The 25,885-nt window shown below is 24.1% G+C and overlaps 8 protein-coding genes across 8 annotated transcripts in view; 4 read left to right on the forward strand and 4 right to left on the reverse strand.

The window, feature by feature from the left end:
• Nucleotides 1–96, forward strand: part of DDB_G0295483 (RUN domain-containing protein) — a gene marked incomplete at both ends in the record, with an annotated part of 4,453 nt that extends 4,357 nt beyond the window's left edge. Inside the window, one exon of the mRNA XM_001733000.1 lies at nucleotides 1–96. This exon is cut by the window's left edge and continues 120 nt beyond it. Within this exon, the coding sequence (XP_001733052.1) occupies nucleotides 1–96 (96 nt within the window).
• A 368-nt stretch (nucleotides 97–464) lies between these two features.
• Nucleotides 465–2,522, forward strand: guf1 (GTP-binding protein; the record flags this gene model as incomplete). Its single annotated transcript, XM_001733001.1, has 1 exon — nucleotides 465–2,522. One exon carries the CDS (start codon nucleotides 465–467, stop codon nucleotides 2,520–2,522), a length of 2,058 nt encoding a protein of 685 aa, XP_001733053.1.
• Nucleotides 2,523–3,004: 482 nt separating this feature from the next.
• On the forward strand, nucleotides 3,005–3,880 carry DDB_G0291706 (hypothetical protein; the record flags this gene model as incomplete). Its single annotated transcript, XM_629998.1, has 2 exons — nucleotides 3,005–3,337; nucleotides 3,488–3,880. 2 exons carry the CDS (start codon nucleotides 3,005–3,007, stop codon nucleotides 3,878–3,880), a joined length of 726 nt encoding a protein of 241 aa, XP_630000.1.
• A 535-nt stretch (nucleotides 3,881–4,415) lies between these two features.
• Nucleotides 4,416–5,522, reverse strand: DDB_G0291704 (hypothetical protein; the record flags this gene model as incomplete). Its single annotated transcript, XM_629999.1, has 1 exon — nucleotides 4,416–5,522. The coding sequence occupies one exon, from the start codon at nucleotides 5,520–5,522 to the stop codon at nucleotides 4,416–4,418; it is 1,107 nt and encodes a 368-aa protein (XP_630001.1).
• A 340-nt stretch (nucleotides 5,523–5,862) lies between these two features.
• DDB_G0291712 (hypothetical protein) lies at nucleotides 5,863–7,353 on the reverse strand (the record flags this gene model as incomplete). The annotated part of the gene is made up of 2 exons (XM_630000.1): nucleotides 5,863–6,172; nucleotides 6,272–7,353. 2 exons carry the CDS (start codon nucleotides 7,351–7,353, stop codon nucleotides 5,863–5,865), a joined length of 1,392 nt encoding a protein of 463 aa, XP_630002.1.
• Nucleotides 7,354–8,037: 684 nt separating this feature from the next.
• Nucleotides 8,038–16,068, reverse strand: roco10 (Kelch repeat-containing protein; the record flags this gene model as incomplete). Its single annotated transcript, XM_630001.1, has 2 exons — nucleotides 8,038–13,820; nucleotides 13,911–16,068. 2 exons carry the CDS (start codon nucleotides 16,066–16,068, stop codon nucleotides 8,038–8,040), a joined length of 7,941 nt encoding a protein of 2,646 aa, XP_630003.1.
• Nucleotides 16,069–16,471: 403 nt separating this feature from the next.
• Nucleotides 16,472–20,619, forward strand: CYP520B1 (cytochrome P450 family protein; the record flags this gene model as incomplete). The annotated part of the gene is made up of 6 exons (XM_630002.1): nucleotides 16,472–16,488; nucleotides 18,804–18,954; nucleotides 19,020–19,292; nucleotides 19,360–19,738; nucleotides 19,902–20,161; nucleotides 20,254–20,619. The coding sequence occupies 6 exons, from the start codon at nucleotides 16,472–16,474 to the stop codon at nucleotides 20,617–20,619; spliced, it is 1,446 nt and encodes a 481-aa protein (XP_630004.1).
• A 1,926-nt stretch (nucleotides 20,620–22,545) lies between these two features.
• On the reverse strand, nucleotides 22,546–24,998 carry DDB_G0291700 (hypothetical protein; the record flags this gene model as incomplete). The annotated part of the gene is made up of 3 exons (XM_630003.1): nucleotides 22,546–23,010; nucleotides 23,106–23,377; nucleotides 23,471–24,998. The coding sequence occupies 3 exons, from the start codon at nucleotides 24,996–24,998 to the stop codon at nucleotides 22,546–22,548; spliced, it is 2,265 nt and encodes a 754-aa protein (XP_630005.1).
• Between the last annotated feature and the right edge of the window lie 887 nt (nucleotides 24,999–25,885).

The following is a 25,885-nucleotide window of genomic DNA, read 5'->3' on the forward strand; positions in this document are numbered from 1 at the left end:
AAGAAATGTTATTCAAAAGATTCATGCCCAAAATGTATTCGTATTTCTAGAGTAAAAAGTCATAGAAATACAACTGTGCATCTTCAATTAAAGTAATAATAAAAATAAATATCAAAAATAAATTTAAAATATTTAAAAAAAAAAAAAAAAAAAAAAAAAAAAAAACAGGAAATAATCATAAAATCATATGTAGTTGATTTTTTTTTTAATAATAATAATAATAATAATAATAATAATAATAATAATAATAATAATAATATTTTTATAATATAATTAATTTATTAGTTTTGGAGTAAAGAGAAATAAGGAAAAAAAAAAGTGGAAAAAAAAAAAAGTTCTGCCCAGCATTTTTTTTTTTTTTTTTTTTTTTCACTTTTTTTTTTTCACTTTTTTTTTTTTTTTATACGAAAGAATGTTTTTATTTTTTTTTATTTAAATATTTGTGTAATAACTTAATAAAATAAATGTTTTCTAGATTGTTAAATAGAGGAAACGGTGGTGTAAATAAAAATATAACATCAGGACTATTATTAAGGAGAACAACAACAACAACAACAAGATTATCATATATTAATAATAGTCCTACCTTATCAATTAGATCATTTTGTTCAAAATCAACAACAATAACATCAGATGAAAAGTTAGATTTATCAGGTTATACAACAGATAGAATTAGAAATTTTTCAATTATAGCGCATATTGATCATGGTAAAACAACATTAAGTACAAAGTTATTATCATTGACAGGTACATTACCAAAGAGTATATATGGTAGTGGTGAAGATAGTTTGGTTCAAAAAGAAAAGAGTGAAGAAAGAAGAGAACAATATCTTGATAAATTACAAGTCGAAAAAGAGAGAGGTATAACAGTGAAGGCTCAAACATGTACAATGAAATATCGTAATAAAGAAGATGGCAAAGATTATCTATTGAATCTTATCGATACACCAGGTCATGTTGATTTTTCCTATGAAGTTAGTAGAAGTTTAATGGCATGTCAAGGCGCGCTATTGGTGGTTGATGCAGTTCAAGGCGTGCAAGCTCAAACAATGGCAAACTATTATTTAGCCTTGGATTCAGGGTTAGAAGTTATTCCAGTTATAAATAAAATAGATTTACCAACTGCCGATGTAGAAAGAGTGAAACAAGAATTGAAAGATGCTTTTGGATTTCATCCAGATGATGCAGTGTTGGTATCGGCTAAAACTGGTGTTGGTATCACTGATATCCTTCCAGCGGTAATCGATCGTATCCCACCACCTCAAGAACCAACTAAATCACCCAAAGTACCCTTCAAAGCATTGTTATTCGATTCATGGTTCGATAGATTCAGAGGAGTGATTTGTTTAATTAAAGTTGTGGATGGTAAAGTGAAAAAGGGTGATTCGATAGTATCAGCTGGTAATAAACAAACCTATGAAGTATTCGATGTTGGTATTATGCATCCTGAACAAAGACCAGCTCCTTCACTATTCACAGGTCAAGTAGGTTATATAACACCAGGTATGAAAACTAGTAAAGAGGCAAGAGTTGGTGATACTTTCTACATGAAAGACTTCCCTGTGGAACCATTACCAGGTTTTCAACCTGCCAAACAAATGGTGTTTGCTGGTATTTATCCAGTGGATTCTTTGGATTACACTCAGTTGAGAGAATCATTTGAAAAGTTAATGTTAACCGACTCGAGTATATCAATGACCAATGAAACTTCAGTTGCATTGGGTATGGGTTTTAGATGTGGTTTCCTTGGCTTACTTCATATGGATGTGGTTTTACAACGTCTAGAGCAAGAGTATGGTCAAGTGGTTATTGCAACACCACCAACCGTACCATATAGATGTTTATTAACCGATGGTAAGGAGATATTGATTTCAAACCCTGCTGGGTACCCTTCTGCTGAACATTTATCAAAAACTTTTGAACCAATGGTAACTGGTCATGTTACATTACCAACTGAATATTTTGGTGCTGTCGTTAAACTTTGTATGGATAGTAGAGGTATTTTAACCAATCAAGAAACATTGGAAGGTAATCGTACCAGAATCACATTCAATTTCCCTTTGGGTGAAATCGTTACCGATTTCTATGACAATCTCAAAAGAATTAGCTCAGGTTATGCTTCTTTGGATTATGAAGACAATGGTTATCAAGAATCTGATGTTGCAAAAGTTAGAGTACTATTAAATGGTGAGGAAGTCGATTCCCTATCAGCAATCGTACATAAATCAAATGCTCAAAGATATTCTCGTTCTTTGGTTAAACGTTTAAGAAAAGTTATCGATCGTCAAATGTTTCAAGTTAATATTCAAGCTATGGTCGGTAGTGATGTTCAAGCTCGTGAAACTATCTCTGCCATGAGAAAAGATGTAACTGCAAAATGTTATGGTGGTGATATTACTCGTCGTAGAAAGTTATTGGATAAACAAAAAGAAGGTAAAAAGAGAATGAAACAAATGGGTTGTGTTGAACTTAGTCAAGAAGGTTTCCTTAAACTTATGAAATCAACAAATGATGATGATTAAATGATTGAAAAATTTAAAAATAAATAAATAAATAAATTATATTACTATTTTTTTTTTTTTTAAATTTTTTATTAGAATTTGGTATGGAAAAGATTCTTTTAATCATTTTTTTTTTTAATTTTTTTTGTGCATTAAAATTATTGACTTAAAAATCCATTTTTCTGAGCTAATTTCTATTTAAAAATTGAAGAGATTAAAAAAAATTAAATTGCCAAAAAGATAATTTGATTATCAAACAAATCAATACCTGGTACGAAATTAAAATTGCGGGTGGGAATTTTTTTTTTTTTTAACTTAAAAATAGTTTTTAATTTTTATAGTTTTTATCCTAAAATTTTGATTTCTGAGGTATGTGTATATTAAAAATTTAAGATATCAAAAAAAAAAAAAAAAAAAAAAAAAAATATTAATAATAAAAATGTATAAATATAAAAACTATTTTTTATTTAGAACAAAGTAATAAAAAAAAAATAATAATAAAAATGAAATTTTTAATTTCTTTAATTTTAATTTTATCAATCGTATATAATAATTGTAATGCCTTTTCTTTAAACAAAAACTCTAATAAAAAAGTATTGGACTATGATATTTGTTTCCCATCTGGTTCAACTGGAATCAATGGATTCAGAACTAATATACTTGGCGTTGGTTATAATTCATTATATCCAAATGGTGATGGTGCAATTTCATCATACATTGAAGAAAACCAAATCGATGTTGATTTTGAAAACCAAAGATTATTTGCAAATTACTTTATGAAATTAGATGGAAATACTGAAAATATCTTTGGAAGTTTTTGGGCATTTTCATCAAATGTAATGTATCTCTCAAATAATTTAATCAAAAAAAAAAAAAAAAAAAAAAAAAAAAAAAAAAAAAAAAAAAAAAAAAAAATTTTATTAATACTAATAAAATCTTTTTATTTTTTTATATTTAATTTAAAATTTATATATAAATTATTATAGAAAACTGAATATTACTATATAGTTGATAATGATGGTGTTTATAATTGTTATTCATCAGAAATGGATTATGAAATTTCAGCAAATTTCGAATTAGATTATGTCTCTGAAAATCAAATCGGTGCAACCCCATGTGAAGTTTATCATTTAAAATCAAATTTATTACAAAATACTACTATTCAAAGTATTATTGTTGACAAATCCCAATGTGCATTAACAGCTTCAATTCTTACCATGGTTTCTCCAGCTAGTACAGGAGTTACATTGGTAAACTATTTCAACTATAATCCAAGCTCAAATCCAATTAATTATGAATTACCGGTAGAATGTGGAAATCCAGTCCCAATTAATCAAGTTATCAGACCAAGATCATTAAACTTATTTAAACAACATTAAATTTAATAAGTCAAATAAACTTTTTTATTATTATATATCTTTTATTTTTATATTAGTTTATTCTATTGTTGTTGAATTTCTTTTTTCAAATATAAGTTTTAGATGGCATATCTACTAAATAATATTATCCATATTGTTTAGTTTTTTATTTATTACCTACTCTTTTTTAAAAAATACAGATAATAATAGGTAATTATTAATTTTAAAATTATTTTGTTATATGAATTGTATCACATTAATATTTTTTGTTTTATTTATTTTTTGATTTTTTGATTTTTTTTTTTTGATTAAATTTTTTTTTTTTATTATTTATTTGTATTAAATTGAGTTAAAAAAAATAATTTAAAATCAAAGTTTCACAAATAATATCTCATAGTTTTATTTTTTATTTTTTTTTTTTTTAGGTGTATTATGAAACTTTTTCAAATCCATTTTAAATCAAATAACAAAATTTTAAATTAAAAAAACCCTTTAATTTAATTTTAAATAAATGTTTTACACAAAGAAAAAAAAAAAAATTAATTATTTATTCATTTTAAGGTGAAGTTGTAGTAGTGGTAGTGGTAGTTGTAGTCGTTGTAGTGTTATTATTATTATTATTAATTGAAAGTATAACCTGTGGTTTATAACTAAATAAATAATCAATTATTGATTGTCTTGATTCAGGTGGTGATTGAATTAATTTATAGATAATAAAATGTTGAAATAATAATTTTGTTCTAAAGGTTGGTGATAAATTTTGAAGGAGAGCAGCTATCAATTCATTTTTAATGATTGTTGAAGAAGGTGAAGAAGAAGGTAACTGTTTATGATTATTAATGAAATCAAAGAGCACAGAGGAGATACCAGAGATTAAAGATGTATGAACGTTCATTTGAGATTTATCTAAACGACAACTTTCCAATACGTCTTCATGTAAATCAACCAATACTCTACTTGAATTTCTATTTGCAATATCACCTAAAACCGATGGTGGTAAATCTTTGATTACCATTGAGATCTCTTTTTTAAAATTCTCTGATTCCTTTTGATCATTTTCATTAACGCTAGTAAAACTAATTAAAACTGCGTAAAAACTGATTAAATTCTCTTTTGATTGAATTGAATAAACATTTTTAAAATGTTCAATGATAGTGTTTACAATTGAGAATTTAATTTTTTCATTATCAACTTTTGATAGAATACTTTGCATTTCTTTGAATTGTTTCTCTAATGTATCTGATTCCTCTAATGATAGATTATGAATTATATGACTATATATTAAATCTTCATCAATTTCACCTTCTTCATTTAAATAATCTTTAATCTTTTTTTTATAATCTTTTAAACTTATTGTTGGTTTTTGATCTATATTTTTAAATGAATTTAATGATTGTTGTTGTTGTGTTGGAGATTGTGGTTGCTGCTGTTGTTGAGTTGGTCTTTGTTGTGAAGTTGTTGGATTATTACTATTATTATTGCTATTGCTATTGCTATTATTATTATTATTATTATTATTATTTATAGTTATAGAATGTTGTGGTTGTTGTTGTTGTTCTTCTTGTCCATCTTGTTGTTCAATTTGATTTTGTAGTTGTCTTGGATAAAAGAAAGATGCAATCCATGTGTACCATGACATTGACCATTGATATAATCCTTCCATTTTATTAATATTATTATTTTTACTTTATCACCTATTCAAATAAACCTATTCAAAATTATAATTTCTTTTTTTTTTAATATTTGTTGTGTGTGGGGTTGGTATATTTTTAAAAAAATGAAAAATTTAAAAAAAAAAATTAAATTAAAAAATAAAAAATAAAAAATTATTTTCTTGTTACCAAAAAAAAAAAAAAAAAAAAAAAAATGATTTTTTATTTTTTTTATTTTTTTTTTATTTTTTTATTTTTCTTTATATTTTACTTTTGATTACCAAAAGTGGATTTTGGATCAAAAACCTGGAAAAAATTTTATTTTACTTTTTTTTTTTTTTTTAAAACTTTTCATTCAACTATGAATTGTAAAGTATGTTTTGGATCAGCTTGTTTAAAATTTTTGTTTTTTGTTTTTCTTTTTTCAGGTGGTTTCAAAGCATTTTGATTTGCTTTTGGTCTGGAAATTAAATAATGACAAATATTATATAAAGTAATTGCATCACCTGGTACATTCGAATTATTTGATAATGATATTAAATTTGTAGAATCATCTTCAATATTACTTTTTAATTCTTTTCTCTTTGAAGAATCTAAATAAGATTTTATACCACCACCAACATGTTTTACCATCCTTAACCATTGAATTTGTTTTTCGATACTATTTTATTAATAATAAAAAAAAAAAAAAAAAAAAAAAATGTTAATATATTATTAATAAAATAAAATGAAATAAAAATTAAATAAATAAATATTTTACCTAGAATAAGTTTCTTCAGGAGAAATAAACCAATTATCTCTAGTTTTTTTAGAATTAATTGAGGAGATCAATTTCTCTTTAAAGATTTTAAAATATTTTGAAATTTTTTTATTTATTCTTTCTTGACCTTCTTTTGAATTATAGTATGTTAATCTCTCCAAATCATTATGTCTTTCATATTTTTTAATTTTATTTGTTGTATATTTATTTATGAATAATTTTTGAATTCTTTTAAAATCTGAAATATCAATAAAACTATTTGAATTTACAATATTTTGAAAAATTATAAAATGTAATGCCATTGGTTCTTTTTTAATTACTGCATTCACTGAATCGAATAAAACACTATTTCTACTATATAAGGTTGGTATACCATTCTTATATTTTTCATCAATTTTAATTTTAATTGTTAATTTTCTAGGTGGTAAAATTAATTTTTGTTTCTTTTTATTATTATTATTATTTTCATCATCATTATTGAAATTATTACTTTGAAATTTTTCAAATAAATTTTCAGAATCACTTGAATCTATATCTGATTCTGAAATTTCTGATGTTGAATCTGAAGAAAGAGTTGGTGATGAAATATTATCAATTTTTCTTTTTTTATCATTATTTATATTATTATTATTAATTTCATCAACTTCGTTAATACTATTATTGTTAATATTATTATTGTTATTATTATTATTATTAATATTATTATTAATATTATTATCATTATTATTATTATCATCATCTTTATTATTGTTATTAATATTATTAATATTATTATTAATATTTTCATTATTATTATTATTATTATTATTATTATTATTATTATTATTATTATTATTATTATTATTATTATTATTATTAATATTATTATTATTATTATTATTAAAATTATTATTTAAATTAAATTCTTTAATTAATTTTGTTTCCAATTGTGAACTACCACCATATAATATTGCAATTGGGGAATAACAATTATCCACTATTCCTTTATTAAGTAATAGTTTATTATTTTCATTTTTGATATGAGAACTAATAATAGTATTTTTTAAGATACTACTATTCCTATTTATAATATGTTTAACCATTGTTTATATTTAGAAATTTTTAAAAGAAGAAAAAGGAATAAAACAAAAAAAAAAAAAAAGTTAAAATTCATGGTTTAATTTACAAAAAGTAAAAAAAAAAAATAAATAAAAAAAATAAAAAAAAATATAAAAATAAAAAAAAATAAAACAAAAAAAACTTCACCCCCTTCCCCCGATTAAGTAAATTAAAACACGAAAAATATGAAAAAAAAACAAAATAAAAAAAAAAAAAAAAAAAAAAACAAAAAAAAAAAAAAAAATTAATAAAAGAGGGAAATTAAAATGGAAGTATTTTTGATTTAATTAAAAAATAAAAATAAAAATAAATAAAATTATTCGTCAAATTAGGTATTCCCTAAATTCTTTTTTTTTTTATTTTATTTTTTATTTTATATTTTTTTTTTTTTTAAATTTAGTAAAATAAAAATTTTTACAAGCTAGCTAGTCTGGGTTAAGTAAAAAATCTTTTAATTAATTTAAAGATTTTTTACTTAACCCAATTGCTGTTCATATGAAGTCTGTTTTTTTTTTATTGTTGAATTGGAAATTATTATTTATTTATTTTATTTTTTTAATTTTTAAATTCTAAACAAAAAATAAATAAAAAGAAAAATAAATACCATATTATTATTATATTTTTTTTTTTTATATTTTTTTTATTTTATTTTATTTTATTTTTTTTTTTTAAACATTAGAAAGTTTTAAACTAAACCAAATAAAAGAATCAAGAGATAATCTAAAAATTTGTTGTTTAATTGAATCAGTTCTTTCATAATAAGCTAAAAGGTAATCACCATGAAGTGTTATATTTAAAGCGGCGATTGATGAAGGTGGAATATCACCAGTACAAACGAATTGATTCCATTCAAAAGTTTCTAAATTTAGGATATGAATTTGATTGAGTAATCTTGCTTTATTGAACCAACCACCAATAACAATCAAAGAATTATTCCAAAGTATACTACTATGACCAACCATTGGTAATGGTGGAATACCTTTACATTCGATTTCAACCCAACCATTTTTATTTGTAGTTGGAACTGTGAATTTAAATCTATGGAAAGAATCTTCAATTGAAGAGATAACAAAAGTTAATGTATCATTGAAAACTGTAACCGATGGACCATCAGGGAAATCGATTTTATTTTTCAATTCTTTCTTCAAGAGGAATGGTAAATTAATTTCCTTTGGAGCATTCTCACCAATGAATACTTGATAAATCTTTTTAGATTGGATTTTAATGATTTCACGATCGTCAGGTGTTTGATTTGGTAAAGATTTGAAAGTTTTAATAGCTTCATAAAACATTAAATTCTCTTCATTGAATTCTGATTGCATGTGAGTATAAAATGCTTTATAGGTGGTTGACTGTTTATTATTCAATACAACCATTAATTTATCCTCGAATAGCATGCTTGAAAGATTTAATGCAAACACTTTTGAATGTGGTTTCGATGAATTATTCCAACCACCGAAATGGATGATTTTATCTTGATAAATGATTGAACCACCAGATGGTAATGGATGGTCAGAGTAAATGTTATTATCCGACGCTAAACTCTTATAACTATGTTCCTTTGATTCAATCTCTTTCTTTATCGTATAGAGTTGTGATATTATTTTAGATGGTGATGGACGATTCAATGGTTCACCTGACCAACAATCTTTAATTAAATCTGCAAATGATGGTAAACAATCTAATGGAATCGATGGACGTTGACCACTAATAACAATATTTGAGAATCTATCATGATCTTGGAATGCTATTGATCTAGTTAACAATTCATATAAAATAATACCAAATGAATAGACATCACTATTTTCATGATAATTTAATTTTTGTAATACTTCTGGTGAATGATATGATTTTGGTGTTGTACTAGTTGGAAATAGTGACGGTAAAAATGATGATTGTGAAAAATCTATAATTTTTGCATTTACAAATGGTTCAATTTCAAGACCATTGCCACTTGACTGATGGTCATTTGATTTCTCTAAAATTATACCAGAACTTGTTAAATTTGTTAATAGGAAAGGTGGAGAATGTGAATTTAATTTATCCATTGCACGAGCTATATCCAATGCAATCTTTAATTTAATATTCCATGGAATTTCAGGATGCTTTTGTCTGTCTTGAATATACTCTGATAGGGTTGTGCTACCTTTACTACCGAATGTCGGATTCTCTGTTATGATTGCGATTGGGTTCATTGAAATACCAATTATCGATAAAACATTTGAATGACGGAAATTATATAATGACAATGCTTCATGTCTAAAACTTGATAGAATACGAGCACAATTATTTTGGAAATCTGCGCCCAACAATGGAGCATTGAATACTTTAATATTTACAAACTGTTTACCATACATTCCCATCATTGATTGTGTTGATGTACCATTTTCATTTTGATTAGAATGATCTGGTAAAACTTCAATCTCTCTATAATCAATTTCTTTAATAAAATGACAAATTGAAAATTGATCTAATAATAGTGATCGAATTGGTACCAAAAATGAATCATCTCTATAAATTTCAACTTTTCTTTCTTTTTCTTTTTCTTTATCTTTATCTTTTTCTTTTTCTTTTTCTTTTTCTTTATTTTGTTTTGCTAATTCTTTCAAATCTTTTTTAGATAAACTATTATTATTATCATTATTATTTGATTGAATTAGGTTTTTAGAATCTTTTCTTGAAATCTTTGGATTTGATCTAGATGAAGCAATTGGTGAACTTGTATCATTTGAACTATTATTGTTATTTGGTTTATATTGACAATAAATACCTAATTCACCTTTAAATATTTGTGCTTCACATTCTTCCAATTTAAATAAATGAGGTGTAACGATTTTCTTTTCAATACAATGACTACATGGTATAAAAGTTTTAAATGATACTTTATACCATTTTGAAACTAAAGATTCGAAAATACTATAAACTTGACTTGATAAGGTTGATGGTCTAATAAATCTTATTGTAATTTCAATTGTATTACTATCATGATCAACATTTACTAAAATACGTTCTTCACGGAATTGTTGTTGTAATGTGTTGTTGGAAGATCCTGATGCTAATGATTGGAGAGTTGTTGCTGATGTTGTTGTTGTTGAGTTTGCTGTTGATGATGATGATGATGATGATGTTGTTGACATTGATGCTATCTCTGGTACTAAAATTGCTAAATCCTTCCAACATTTATAAAGATGAGCATGTTGCATTAGTCTACTTAATAATCTACCAAATAAACCATTTGGAATTACATCTAATGAGAATCTTCTTGAAAATTGATGAATTTCAGGTGACTCTGGAAAAGCTTCCCAAATACCTGGTAAATCAATGATTGGTATCATTGATGAAATATTATTCAAATTTAATGCATTACTTAATGAAGATGATGAAGATGATGAATTTGAACTAATTGAACAATTACCATTGATTGATAGTTGTGGTGGTGGTGCTAATAATGATGAAACCAATGCCCAACCAACACGAGCATTAAATGAACTTGAACGACCATTTCTAACTTTTTGATTTGATGTAAAACTTGATAAACTACTTGTATTATTTAAATTAACACCAAAATAAGAATTACTGCGATTTGCTTCATGAATACTCATTGATCTTGATCCTGATCTACCACGACCTACATTATTGCCATTGCTATTATTATTATTATTATTATTAACTTCTAATGAATAAATATTAATTGCTAAATCATTACTTTCTAATAATGATAAAAATAATGAAAAGAATCTTTCAGGTACATAATATTTTGAATTTGTACCCCAAACATAACGTAAAACTCTATGTGGTAAAATACCAGTGATTGTTGAATCATGTGATGCATCATTTGCTTCTTCAGCACTAACACTAACATTGAATGGTAAATTTTGAGGATTAAAACAAACCAATGAAGCTATTGCCTTTGCTATCCAAATTGGATTCAAAGCAATCATTTCAGTTTTTTGAGGTGTTGAACCTGGTTCCATACGAATGAATTGTTCAAACAATGCAATTGAACCCAATGAATTGAATAACGATTTCAATTGAGTGAAATGTGGTTCATTATGTAACTCCATTGTACGTGCCATTTGTTGTAGTGTCTTTTTGGTAACCAATGGTGGTGACATTAAATTTGATTCCTCTTTAAGATAATCCTCTAAAAACATAAAGGAGGCAGGATAGGTTTGTTTTAGTATTGGATTCTTTGCAATCATTTGTTTAATATCTCTTCTAAGTTTTCTAATTCCATCAGCATCTGATTTCAATGTTGAAACTGCATGAAAAACCAAATTAAGTGTTGGAAATAATTGTTTATATTTTAAAGATAAACAATCGAATACTTTATCAACTTGTTTCTTACTATTGGATGAAATCTCATCCAAATGAGTACCAATGATAATGATTGTTGCTTTTTTATCATAATTATTAATACCATGTAAATAAGATGTTATCTTTTGTTCATTTGATTTACTTGAACCAAATTTAGATAAATTGAAACAAACTGTATAAATTATATTTGGTACAAAGAAAACATGACTAATATCATTTTGCATACCTTCAAATTCCCAAAGATGAATTGTAATAGTTTTCTTTTTCTTACCATCTGGACCATCAACATTAATTGGACATTGCCAATCTTGAATATCTAAAATATTTGTTTTACTATTACCTGAATTATTTGAATTATTACTGTTTAAATTATTTAATGATGGTAAATTACTTGAAGAAGATGAAAAACTTGATTTTGGTAATTTTTTTAAACATTTTATTAAATTTGATTTACCAGTTGATTTATCACCCAACATAATGATTCTAGTACGATAACAAGGTACGTTGGTTCTCATGGTTTCAGAAAAGAATGAGAAAATACCTTCTTTACCTTTTTGAATATATTTCTCTGGTATATTATCTTTTAATGGTTTATTACCAGTTAATTCTAATGAATTTAATTTCTTTAAAGCTACAATACCAGGTGGTAAACGTGAGATATTATTATTTGTTAATCTAAGTTCAATGAGTGATTGCATTCTATGAATTGCAGAACTAATCGATTGTAATTGATTATTATCTAAATAAAGTTTCTTTAAATTTGTTAATAATAAAAGTTGGGGTGGTAATGACTGGATTTGGTTTCCATTTAAATTGAGTTCAGTCAATGATGTTAATTTTTGGATATCAGAAGTTAAATGAGAAATTTGATTATCTGCCAATGTCAATACTTGTAATTCCACTAAATTAATTATACCCTCTGGTATGGAGGTTAAATGATTCTTTCTTAAATCCAGTGACCTTAATTTAGTGGATGTGCATATCTTTGGAATACCATTATCGTCCAAATCGTTATTACTAACACGTAACACCTCCAATGTCGGGATTTGAAAGATATCAATTGGTAATTTAGTGAGATAGTTATTTGAAATATTTAAAGTTTTCAATTTTAACCAAGTATACAATGGTGGTAATACCACCAATCTATTACTACTCAATGTCACATTCTCAAGATTACTTAATCTCGTTCCCAAGAAATCTGCCATCTCTGATGAAATCTCGGTTAAATTATTCTCTTCTATACAAATGGTTCTCAATGATGTTAATCTTGCAAGATCACCTGGTAATAATTTAAATTTATTTCTATTCAAATTTAATTCTTGTAAATCTTTAAGTTGTTTAATTTCGTTTGGTAAACTTTCCAACTCTAATGAAAACATATCCAACTTTTGTGGTATAATTCTATTCAATTGTGATATTGATTTAGTTACTGAATTTATATATGCATATATTAATTTACATGTTGAAGGTGACTGAAATGAAAATGTTATAACTGTTTTAGTATCACTACTACAATAAACTGTAAAATTAGGTAATACTTTTAATGATGATGATAGTGATGTTGACGATATTGATGGTGTTGATGATGACGATGATGATGCTGATGACGAATTTGATATTGATGATGATGACGATGATGATGATGATTGTGGTGGTGTATATAATACAATTTTTAAAATACTGCTAAATAAAATAGCTAAATCAGGTTCACCATGATCAATATTAACCTTTGGTCTCCAAACAATTTGTTTATGAAATAACCATAAATTACCAACTGATGATTGATGTTGACTCTTTTGTGTTGATGTTAATACCTCTTCAATATAAAGAATTTGAGCATCATCTGTATTCATACGTTCTTCAGGTGATTGGAATAAAATATCAGCTTGTTGAATAAACATTGTTACAATATCTTTAATTGTCTTTAAATGTGATTCACTAATCTCTTTACTTTGAGCAATTGTTCCAATAGTTGGTCTTAATATAAATTTATGAAATCTTTCAACTAATAATTCCAATGTAACATCATTAAAATTTGTATATACCATAATATCTTTTAAATATTTCATTAATCTACATAAAATTGATTTATTTGGATTATTCATTTTCCTAATCATTAAATGTAATAAAGTTTCTATAAAAAAATAAAAATAAATTTATTAATATATTATTAATATTATTATTATTAAATTGTTTAATATATTGATGATATATTAATATTTACCAGTTTGATAATAATTTAAAAGAGTTTCATAAAATTCAACACTTATAATTGGTTCAGGTAAACGATTAAAAAATTCAATTAAAATTTCTGAAACAACATGAACATTACATTTTTTAAGTGATACTTCAATACCTTGATCATATTGATTACAAATATTTTCAACTTCTAATTTAATTGATTTTTGTGATAAATATTGATGTGGTGATGTATTTGTATTTGTTGTTGTTGTAGTAGTAGGCTGTGGTTGTTGTTGTTGTTGTAGTTGATTTATAATATTTGGTGATGAATTACCAGATGAACCAGATGAAGAAGATGATGATAATGATGATGATAAATTTGGAGATGTTGGTACACTAATTGTTGGTATGGTTGTATTTGCAGCAGTTGAGATTGGACTAATACTTGAGGCTAAATTACTAGTACTTGTATTATAATCACCATAAAACAATCTATTTGTTGATAATGCACTACTTGATTCTAAGATTGTAAAGATTGAATTTAAAATTGAGGGTATTTGATTACCACTTTCGTTTGGGTAACGTAATATTACACGTAATGGTATACCGAATATACCTTCGAATGGTACAACTTGAACACTGTTTAAAGAGTTTGGTGATGTGTGACCACTAATTGTACCACTACCACTTGATATAGAGGAGGAGGTTGATTGCTGGTATGGTGATGATGGTGTTTTATATTGTTCTTTACTTTGACTAACTAATTTACTCATTCTCTCTTTTGAAAGACTCATTTTACCTAAAAATTGCATAACTTTTTCACCGGCACCTGCTTGTTTAACACCTGATGATGACGATGATACACCTGTTGAATTCATTAATGGTGACCTATTTTGACTGCTAACTGCAGATGCTGATGTTTTCTTATTATGATTACCTCTTGGATAACCCATAGTTGGTGATGATGATAATGGCATTTGTGAATCAGAGTTTAGTCCTGTTAAATGTGGTGGTTGTGGTGATGTTGATTGAATAATTGGCGATGTAACACCACTTGATTGATTACTACTGCTACCATGAGTATTACTATTATTATTATTATTACCACCATTATCAATACCACTACCTGACATTGATAATGAACCACTGGTACCATTTGAAGGTGAATGATTACCATTCATTGGATGTTGTGGTTGTTTATTGTTATTATTATTATTATTATTATTATTACCATAACCTGCTACTGAATTATGAAAATTACCATGGGTTGAATGTTTATTTAGTGCTGGCATTGTTGGTGAACTTAAATAATTATTATTATTATTATTGTTGTTGTTGTTGTTACCATTACGTTGTTGTTGTTGTAATTGTGATAAAATATTTAAAGTTTGAGTTGAAGCTGTACCAGATGGTGAAGTACTATTATAGATACCACTACCACTATTGTTTAAAGAGATTGAAGGTGAAACATCACCAGCAGCACTTGTACTACTAATTTTAATTGGTGATAATGGTGGTTTATTACCACCAGAATTCCTTTTACCATTATTATTTCTAGAGAGTGTTGGTGATGGTGATATAAATAATGGTACCTCTGGTAATGATGAAATTAAATCTTTTTTTTGCGCTTTAATATTTTCTTTCTCTTCTGTTGTTAATGGTAATTCTTCATTAATTAATGTTGCAAAGGTTTCATTATCTTTATCTTTATCTTGTTTGTTGTTATTATTAGTTTGTAAATTTGGTGGTGTTGATGTTGGTGATGTTGGTACTGGCGGAATTGGTATATTGCTTGCCAATAATAATGATTTCAATTGTTGTGCATTAAATGTATTACCACCTGATAATCTAGTACCACTTGGTGATGTTATATATGTTGGTGAGGCTGATATTGTTGGTGATGATGTAGTAGTTGTTGCAACTGGTGACATTGCAGTTGTAGTTGTTGTTGTTGTTGTTGTTGTTATAATTGTTGGTGGAGGTGGTGATGATGATGTATTTATTGTTTGTGTTGGTAGTGGTGGTGGTGGTGATAATGTATCATTCTCTAATAAATTTTGTTGTGGTGAGCTTGGTGGAATTGATTTATTATCATCTGCACCATTTACACTATAATTTAATGATGCACTACCAATTGATGATGTTATAATAGAATCTGGTGAAACTTGAATGATTTCATCATCATCCAATAAACCTGACATTTTTTCTTCTTTTTCTTCTTTTTTTTTCTGATTAATTATTAATTATAAATAAATAAATAAAATAAATAAATAAAATAAATAAATAAATAACCTATAAGTTTAAATAAATATTTATATATTAATATATTATATTTATATAATAAAATTATATTATATTATATTATATTGGTTTTTATTATTAAAATATAAAATAAATATTTCTAAAATAAAAAAAAAACAAAAAAAAACAACAATAATAATATTAAAAAAGGAGGAATAAATTAATATATAATTTTACAAATTGTGTGTGTGTGTTTAGAATGAATAAATTAACAATCCAAATAAAAAAGTGTGTAGAAAGGAGATTTTTTTTTTTTTTTTTTTCTAAACAAAAAAAAAAAAAAAATTATTTAGTAATAAATTAATGACAAACAATAAATTGTAAGTTATCAATTAATTTAATTACTATTATTATTACTATTATTGTTATTATTATTATAATTAAATAAACATAAAATAAAAAAAGTGTAATTTGTTTTATTTAAATTTTTTTTTTTTTTTTTTTTTTTTTTTTTTTTTTTTTTTAAAATTAAAAATAGTTTTTAAAAAAAAAAAGACATACACTTTAATACTGATGATTAACAAAAAATTAAAAAATAAAAATAAAAAAAAAAAAGGAAGGAGGTGTCCGGTTACCTTTTATTATTATTATTTTTTTTTTTTTTTTTTTTTTTTTCCTTTTTTTCAATTTAATTTGTTTTAAAATATAATATCTTTTGTGAAAGTGGTGTGGATTGATTAATGGTGTGTGATAAAAATAAATTTGAAAAAAAAAAAAAAGTTTTTTAAATTCACCCCCAAAAATATAAAATAATAATCACAATGTAATTGGGGGTGAAAAAAAAAAATTAAAAAAATAAAATAAAATAAAAATAAAAAATAAAGAGATCTAGATTGATTTAAATATAGTTTTAAAAGAAGAAAAAAAGAAAAGAATAGTATTTGTTTTCCTTGTGTCCTTTTTAAACAAATTTCCAATACCTACTTATAAGAATAAATATGAAAGTCTAATTTTGAAAATTTTTGGGGGGAATGTAAATGTACAATAAATAAAATTAATTGAAAATAAATAATAAATTGAAAAAAAAAAAAAAAAAAAAAAAAAATTTTTGTGAAGGTTTATTTGGGGAAGGATTTTTGTTATTGTTACTGTTATTACTATTATTATTATTATAATTAATATTAAGTTAAATTCGGGATTCTAAAAAAATATAAAATTTTTTTTTTTTTTTTTTTTTTTTTTTTTTTTTTTTTTTTTTTTTTTTATTATTTTAATGGAAAAAAAAGGGGGGCCCCCTGCAAAAAAAGTTGTTTTTTAAAATGAAAAAAAGGGGATGAGGATTATTGGTTTATTAAAAAGGATTTCCCATTGGTTTCACACCGAAAAAATTTTTTTTTTTTTCAACAAACAACAAAATATAATCAAATGATATGAAAAAAAATATAAAAAAAAAAAAAAAAAAGAAAAAAAAAAAAAAAAAAAGGTTTTAAAAAAAAAAAAAAAAAAAAAAATCTTTTTTTTTTATAGTTTTTTTTTCCAAACGGTTAAAAATCATTTTTTAAATATTTTTAAATGTTGTCATTCGATTCAAATCTAAGCAGGCCTTTTTTAAAAAAAAAAAATTTAAAAAAAAAATTAAAAAAAATAAAATAATGAAATGAAAAAAATTAAAAGAAATTGAAAAAAAAAATAAAAAAATAAAATAAGATGAACCACAAGATTTGATCAAATCTAACTTTTATTATTATTATTATTATTTTTAAAAATAATAATAATAATAAAATAATTAAACAAATAATAAAAAAATAAAAAAAAAAAAAAAAATAAAAAAATAATTATTTCACATTACTGTAGATTTTAAAATTATAATTTACGACAATGTAAACAATTCACGTTTTTTTTTTTTTTTTTTTTTTTTTTTCAACACAGCAAATTTGCACATTTTCTAATTTTTTTTTTTCTTTTTAAAATTTTATTATGAACTACAACCATTTTTTTTTTTTTTTTATTTTAAAAAAGGGGAATAAAATAACCAAAAAAAAAAAAAAAAGTTAATTATTTTTTAGAAAAAAAAAATAAAAAGTAAAAAAATATAAAAAAAAATAATAAAAAATAAAAAATAATAATTAAAAATAATTATTACTTACACAGTTATAATAGGCATATTAAATAAGTTTTAGCCTTAATTTTTTTTTTTTTTATCTTTTATCCATCCCACATTTTAGATTAATTTTATTTGTTTTAATCCTGTAACAATAAATCCAGTGAGGGGAGATGGGTGAGGGGGTCATGATAGCTTTATTTTCTTAATTTAGAATAAATAAAGATCTATTTTCTATTATTTTTTATTATTTTTTTTTTAATAATTATTTTTTTTTTTTTTTGTTTTATTATTATTTTCTTTTGGTTTTTTTTTTTTTTCAATTGGTTTTTTTTTTTTTTTTTTTTTTTTTTTCCTAATAATTTTTTATTAAAAGGGTTAATAAACAAAAAAGGAATTACTTACTAATTATCATATGCATAATATTTTTTCCATTATTTTTGGATTTGGAAAAAAATATTTTTTCCAAAAAAAAAAAAAAAAAAAAAAAAAAAAATTTTTTTCACCCCTACCCAAATAAAATAATTTATTCTTTATTATTAATTATTAAAATTTTAAAAAAATAAAAAAAAATTGGAATTTAAATTTTAAAAGATTATTTAAAAAAGATGTTAATGGTCCATGGTCTTTGCCAATTATTGGTGGTATTTATTTAATTAATGATAATCCAAACAGAGCATTAACAAAATTATCAAAAAAATATGGTGGAATTTATAAAATTTGGCTTGGTGAATCATTTTCAATGGTAAAAATTATTATAATAATTAAAAATAATAATAATTTATTAATTTTAAATATTTTTTAAAAAAGGTTGTTTCAGATCCAGAGATTGTAAATGAAATTTGGGTTAAACAACATGATAATTTTATTAATCGTCCAAAAAATATTACACATAAAATGTTTTCAAGTAATTATAGGTCACTCAATTTTGGTGATAATCCAAATTGGAAATTTAATAGATCAATGGCTTCAAGTCACTTTACAAAAACAAAATTATTATCATCAAAAGTAACATCTGTTGTTGAAAAAAAATTAAATAAATTAATTGAAACAATGGAATATCATTCAATAAATAAATTACCAGTAAGTATTTATTATTATATATATAAATAAATAATATTTATTTATAATAATAAAATTTAAATTATAGTTTGATTCATATGTTGGATTTAGTGAGTATTCATTAAATATAATTTTAAATATGCTTGTTTCAATGGATATTGATGAATGTGAAAATTCAACACAAAATGTAATTTATTCAATTAATGAAATTTTTAAAATGCTTTCGACAAATAGTCCACAATATAGCTTTCCATATTTAAAATTCTTCTTTAAAAAAGATTTAAATAATTTTAAATTCCATTTAGATAAAATTAAATCTTTCATTCATTCAATTTATTTAAAACAATTAGAATCATATGATCCTTCAAATCCAAGAAATATTTTAGATTCATTCATTAGTGATCTCCAATCAAATGATATTGATATTTTATTGCAAATTTGTATAGATATAGTGGTTGCAGGAACTGGTAATATAATAATAATAATAATAATAATAATAATAATAATAATAATAATAATAATAATAATAATAATAATAATAATAATAATAATAATAACAATATTTTAAATTATCCAATTATACATAAATTAATTAATTAGTTTTTTATTTATTATTATTATTTAATATAGATACTGTTGCAAACTTATTACAATGGTTTGTTTTATTTTGTATAAATTATCCAGAAATTCAAGAAAAATTATATAATGAAATTATTGAAGTTGTTGGAAAAGATTGCAAGGTTTTAAAATATGAACATATTTCAAAAATGCCTTATTTATATGGATGCTTTAGAGAATCATTAAGAATTCGTCCTGTCACACCATTATCATTACCTCGTGTCGCAAAGTGTGATACATATATTAAAGATGATATTTTTATTCCAAAGGGTGTAAGTTAATTTTCAATTTCCATTATTTATTTATTTTATTTATTAATTTTATTTATTAATTTTTTTTTTTTTTTTTTTTTTTTTTTAAAAAGGCAACAATAATTCAAAATATATTTGGAATGGGAAATGATGAAAAATATATAAGCGAACCAAATAAATTTAAACCAGAGAGATGGGTTGAATATATTAAAAATAAAAAAGTTAATAAAAATGGAAATGAAAATTCTGTAAATAAATATTTTAATGATTTAGATAAAATTTCAATCCCATTTGGTGTAGGAAAAAGACAATGTTTGTCACCTGCAATGGCAGAACAAGAATCTTTACTTTCAATCGCTACTGTGGTATTAAACTACAAACTAAAATCAAATGGACAAAAAAAATTAAATGAAAAAGAAGTTTATTCAATCACAATTAAGCCACAACCTTTTAAATTATTTTTAGAAAAAAGAGTATAGAATAAAATTGATATAAATAGATAAATTAACAGATAAAGATATTGTGCGTTTTAAAAAAAATAAAAAAATTTACCCAATTAAAAAAAAAAAAAAAAACGCTCAATTTTTTTTAAGTTTTATATATTTGTTTTAAAATTTTAAAACAAATATATAAAATTTAAAAAAAAAATTTTTTTATTTATTTATTATCATCTTTGAGTTTGTTAGAAAAAGAGTATAAAATAAATTTATAAACAGATAAAGATATTTAGTTTAAACAATAAGTTTTTTTTTTAATTGAGCACATTAAAGCTCTTTTTATTATTATTATTATTTTTTTTTTTTTTTTTTTTTTTTTTATTGAATAATATCGAGTTATAGATCACAGTAAGAGTTTGTTTACGTGTGTTGGGGCTTGGTTATTTGATGCAATTAGATTGGGATCTTTCTTATAAAAGATGGCAAAATACTACAATGGAAGCATAGATTTCCATTCGACTCGACTAATTATTAGGGTCAATATCTTTTTTCTTGTACACAAGATCATTTCAAATCTATTTTAATAACACTAAGAATTATTAAAATAGTTTGAAAGAGAAAATTTTCTAATCGGAAAAATAAACTTGAAATCCTTGAATTAATAAGTGGATGATGATGGTGGTGATGATGGTGGTGATGATGGTGATGGGGTAGTGTTCTAAATTTAAAGTACTAAATTCATCTTGGGGATATGTTAATGCGGTAAGGCAATACTAAGCAAGAATAAATGTCTTCTAGTTGAATTGAATTATTGACAATTCTCATCTAGATGAATGGACATTGATATGGTACTTTTGGATAGAGCACTTAATACTAATTCAAGTTGTAAGTGATTTCTTTTTTTTTTTTTCTTTTGAAAACCTTCAAAGGATAGAGTCTAATAAAAGTTGAGTTTTCGTGGAATTCTGTGGCGACCAAATAAAACCGCTGGTTGTAGTCTCGTTATAACAAAATCAACAGAGGTTTTACCAAATGGATGACGTATAGATATTCTATATTCATGGCGTGTGGTTGAATTATGAGTTGGTTGGGGTTTGTTGCAATTTTTGAACACACAAGTTGTTATTATTATTATTATTATTATTATTATTATTATTATTATTATTATTATTATTATTATTATTATTATTATTATTATTATTATTATTATCATTAATTATTGAAAGCTTCTTTTAAGATATTGTTTCTTTTTTTTTTTTTTTCTTTTGGTGGAAATTGTTGAATGGCGAAGGATCAATAAAATTATTTTAATGAAACAAATGATAACATTGTGTGTGAGTGTGTGTAATAGTGATGTGGAATTGAGCAAACAAAGCAAAAACCGAATCTATAATCAAATAGAATTCAAATAAAAATGTGACAAATAATGATGATGAAATTGATTGATTTTTTAAATTGAAAAATTAAAACAAAAAGTTTGTGTGTGGATATAAGTATAATAAAAAGTGTGTTGGTATTGTTTTATACTTGAACTTTTTTTTTTTTTTTTTTTTTTTTTTTTTGAAAAACCAAATTAATTCCAACATAATAAATGTGAGGGTGAGAGAACAAAACAAATATAAAATTGAAAAAACACAAAAATATAAAATATAAAATTGGTAATTATACTAGTATATACGTATATGTATAATTATTACTTTGAAGAGCTTAAACTTATATGGCAGAAAGCAGAAAAATCGATTATCCATTAACCTGTTCTTTCCATTAGAATCAACGTCTACGCAAAGCTTGGATAGGAGAGATTACAATCAAGATATTCTAGACTGTAGGGGGTGTTTTGAAAGGTTTTTCCCAATTATACTCTAAAAGGATACTAGTAAACATCTTCTACTGGCTCTGATTGGGATATTACAAAGCAGAAAGAATACATTTGATCCATGATGTCAACATCACCGTGTGAACGATGATCTATTGACGAGTATGTTTGAGCATTTCCAAGGTTTCTAAAATATTTTCTAATCCTTTACCCTCTCCTCCAGTGGTAAAATTATCAAATAAATTAGATTGGTGGTTTTCTCTTGGATTGAATTGTTGTTGTTGTGGTTGGTTGGTTGTTGTAGTGAATGATGGAATTATTTCACCGTTGTTAATGATGTTTTGAATTTGGGATTTTGATGGTGTGATGGCGATGGTTTGTGGTGATGGTGATGGAATTGATGAAGAAGTTGATGAACCCATTGAAAATCTATTAACATTGTTAACGAAATGTTCAGAGTCGTCCTTTTCTAAGCAACCAGTGATTCTGATTTTGACTGGACGGAGACATTCTTCTCTTTCTTGGATGAATCTTTCTAACTTCTCCTTTTCTTCTTTTGGAATCTCATTGATATTTTGAAGTGATAGTAATTTGATAAATTTATCAATCTTTCTTAACTATGGAAACAGGAGAGAAAAAAAAAAAAAAAATTAATAAAGAATTCATTTGAATTTTGTATTATTTTTTAAAAAAAAAAAAAAAAACAACTTACATATCTATAAGGCCATTTTCTTCTAGTGCATTCTTTGAATCTTTTACACAACATTGACTCAGAGATACCCAATTTTGAAGCAGCTTCTTTTTGTGGTAAAATTAATAGATCAGTGATATCTATATAATTTAAATCAGTTGAAATAACTGAATTATCTTCAATCTTGTTGGCACTGTTGGATGGAGAAACCATAAGAGATGGTGATGATGGTGGTGAACAAACTTTTTGAGTCAATGGTGATGATGGTTCATCTGATGAATCAATTTCGTCACCTAAAAATAATAATAATAAATTTTAAAAAAAAAAAAAATGTGTTAATATTAAAAAATCAAAGAGGAAAAAAAAAAACAAAAAAAAAAACTTACTCTTTCTTTTGTTTGGTTTAGAAACAATGTAAAATGGTGAGGTAGTGACTTGAGAAATGACATGACTTTGTTTATCAACTGATGAGATATCAGAAAGAGTAAAACAAATGCTGAATAATTGACCAGGAAGTTTGGCGGCGAGTTCACTTGGCTTCAACTTGTTGAAAATAACAACACCATTCTTTTCAACGAGAACACTTTTAACACCTTGGAGTAATTGGTTTTTGCTGTTGTTAGTGTTTACATTCTTTGAATTGTGTTGAACCAATGAAGCATTTACAATTAAATAACCAGAGGTTTGACTAATTACCTCTTGGTCAACCAAAACAACAATGGCTGGATGAATATAACGATTACAAACAATTGAATCTGATGGTTGTTGTTGAATAAACATTTGATTAGTTTGTTGTTGTTGTTGTAATTGTTGTGGTTGATGTTGTTGTTGATGTTGTTGTTGATATTGTTGTTGAATTGGTGACGATGGTTGTTTTGGTGATGGTGGTTGTTGTTGTTTTGGTTGTTGTTGTTGTTGTTGTTGTTGTTGTTGTTGTTGTTGTTGTTGTTGTTGTTGTTGTTGTTGTTGTTGTTGTTGTTGTTGTTGTTGTTGTTGTTGTTGTTGTTGTTGTTGTTGTTGTTTTGGTGATGGTGGTTGTGGTTGTGATAATGATAAAGATGGTTGATAAGATGATTCATAATCCTCATCGGATTCATCAGATGAAGAGGAAGAGGATGATGATGAAGAAGAAGAATTTGAAGAAGAATTTGAAGATGATGAATAATATTTCAAATTTTCTAAAAGGATATATTCTCTCTTTTTAATTTGATGTAACTCTTGAATCCATTGTTGAATTTGTTTACTTTTAATACCTTCAGCCAATGGAGACGATGGATAGGAAGGTGATTGTGGTTGATCAATTGGTGATCTAAAATCAATGGAAGTCTCTTGAAGTGTTACAGATGGAATTGAATAAGATGGTGAGGAGGATGCTGATGATGGTGACGATGCATGTAATGGTGATGAAGATGATGAGGGTGGATGGTGATGATGCTGCTGCTGTTGCGGTTGAATTGATGGTTTATCAATTTGCAATTGAAATTGTTTAAAAGTTGGTAAACTTTGATTATTTAATAATTTAGCCATCATACTACTACTATTATTTCCACTTACAACATTAGTTAATATTTGTTGTTTTTGATATTGTCTTGGTTCGTAATATTCTCCATTATCACTTTCATCACTACTATTATTTTGGTCATGATGTGAGAATTTAAATTTTTTAAATGATTCATTATAATTACGTGAGGTACTATTACTATTGTTACTATTGTTATTATTATTATTATTATTTATATTATGGTGGTGGTGTTGGTGGTGGGAAAATGATTGTGAATTATTATTTGAAGGAAAACTCCAACCGCCTGAAAACAATTCATCTTTATATGGATTTTTAATTTGATCTTGCGATGATAATAATAAAGAATGAATTGATGGCTTATTACCTAATGAAATTGGAGGATGGACTTGCATTTTATTATGTGTATGTATGACTATGTGTTGTGATATATAATTGTTTTTTTTTTTTTAAAAAAAAAAAAATTGCTACTTTAAAAAATTAAAATTTGGAATTTTGGAAAAAGGTTTTTTTTTTTTTTTAAAAAAACTTTTAATTTTTTTTTTTTTTTAAATTTTTTTTTTTTTTTTTTTTATGCTATGGAGTTACTAATTAGGAAATCTATTGTTAGTCAGTTACGAAAAAATAAAAAAAAAAAAAATATTAAGTTAGGAAGTGAATCTGCATTATTTTAAAATTTCAAAAATAAAAACTGGTAAATCTATCAATTTGCCAAATTTAACAGTAAATAGAAAACAATTTTAAAATTTTAAAATTTTAAAATATTATAATAAAACATACTTTTTGATTTTTTTTTGATTTTTTTTTTTTTTTTTGATTGATTTTTTTTATTTTTTTTATTTAATATTAAATAAAATATGTAGGGATAAAATAATTTAAAATATTATTATAAAATTAATAAATTGTTTTTTTTTTTTTTTCTTTTTCTTATTTTATTTGTGATTAAAAAAAAATAAGAAAAACAGTGGGACTGCTTCAAATATTTAAATTTATAAATTTGATTTGAAACAACCCAATCCTACCTTAAAATTGATGAGGATTGGGTTTTATTTTTTGTTTTGTATTATTTAGGTGAAAAGAAAATTGGAAAAAAATACTGAATCGTATCAAAAAACTAACAATAAATAGAGAAATCTAAAAAAAAAGTTTTTTTTTTATTTTATTTTTTTTTAACTTTGCACTATTATTGGTATTGTTGTTGTTTTGATACTTTTTTTATAGTTTTGTTTTTTTTTTTTTTTTGTTTTGTTTTGTTTTGTTTTGTTTTGTTTTGTTTTGTTTT

This window comes from Dictyostelium discoideum (genome assembly GCF_000004695.1).
Source record: "Dictyostelium discoideum AX4 chromosome 6 chromosome, whole genome shotgun sequence".
Taxonomy (NCBI): domain Eukaryota; phylum Evosea; class Eumycetozoa; order Dictyosteliales; family Dictyosteliaceae; genus Dictyostelium; species Dictyostelium discoideum.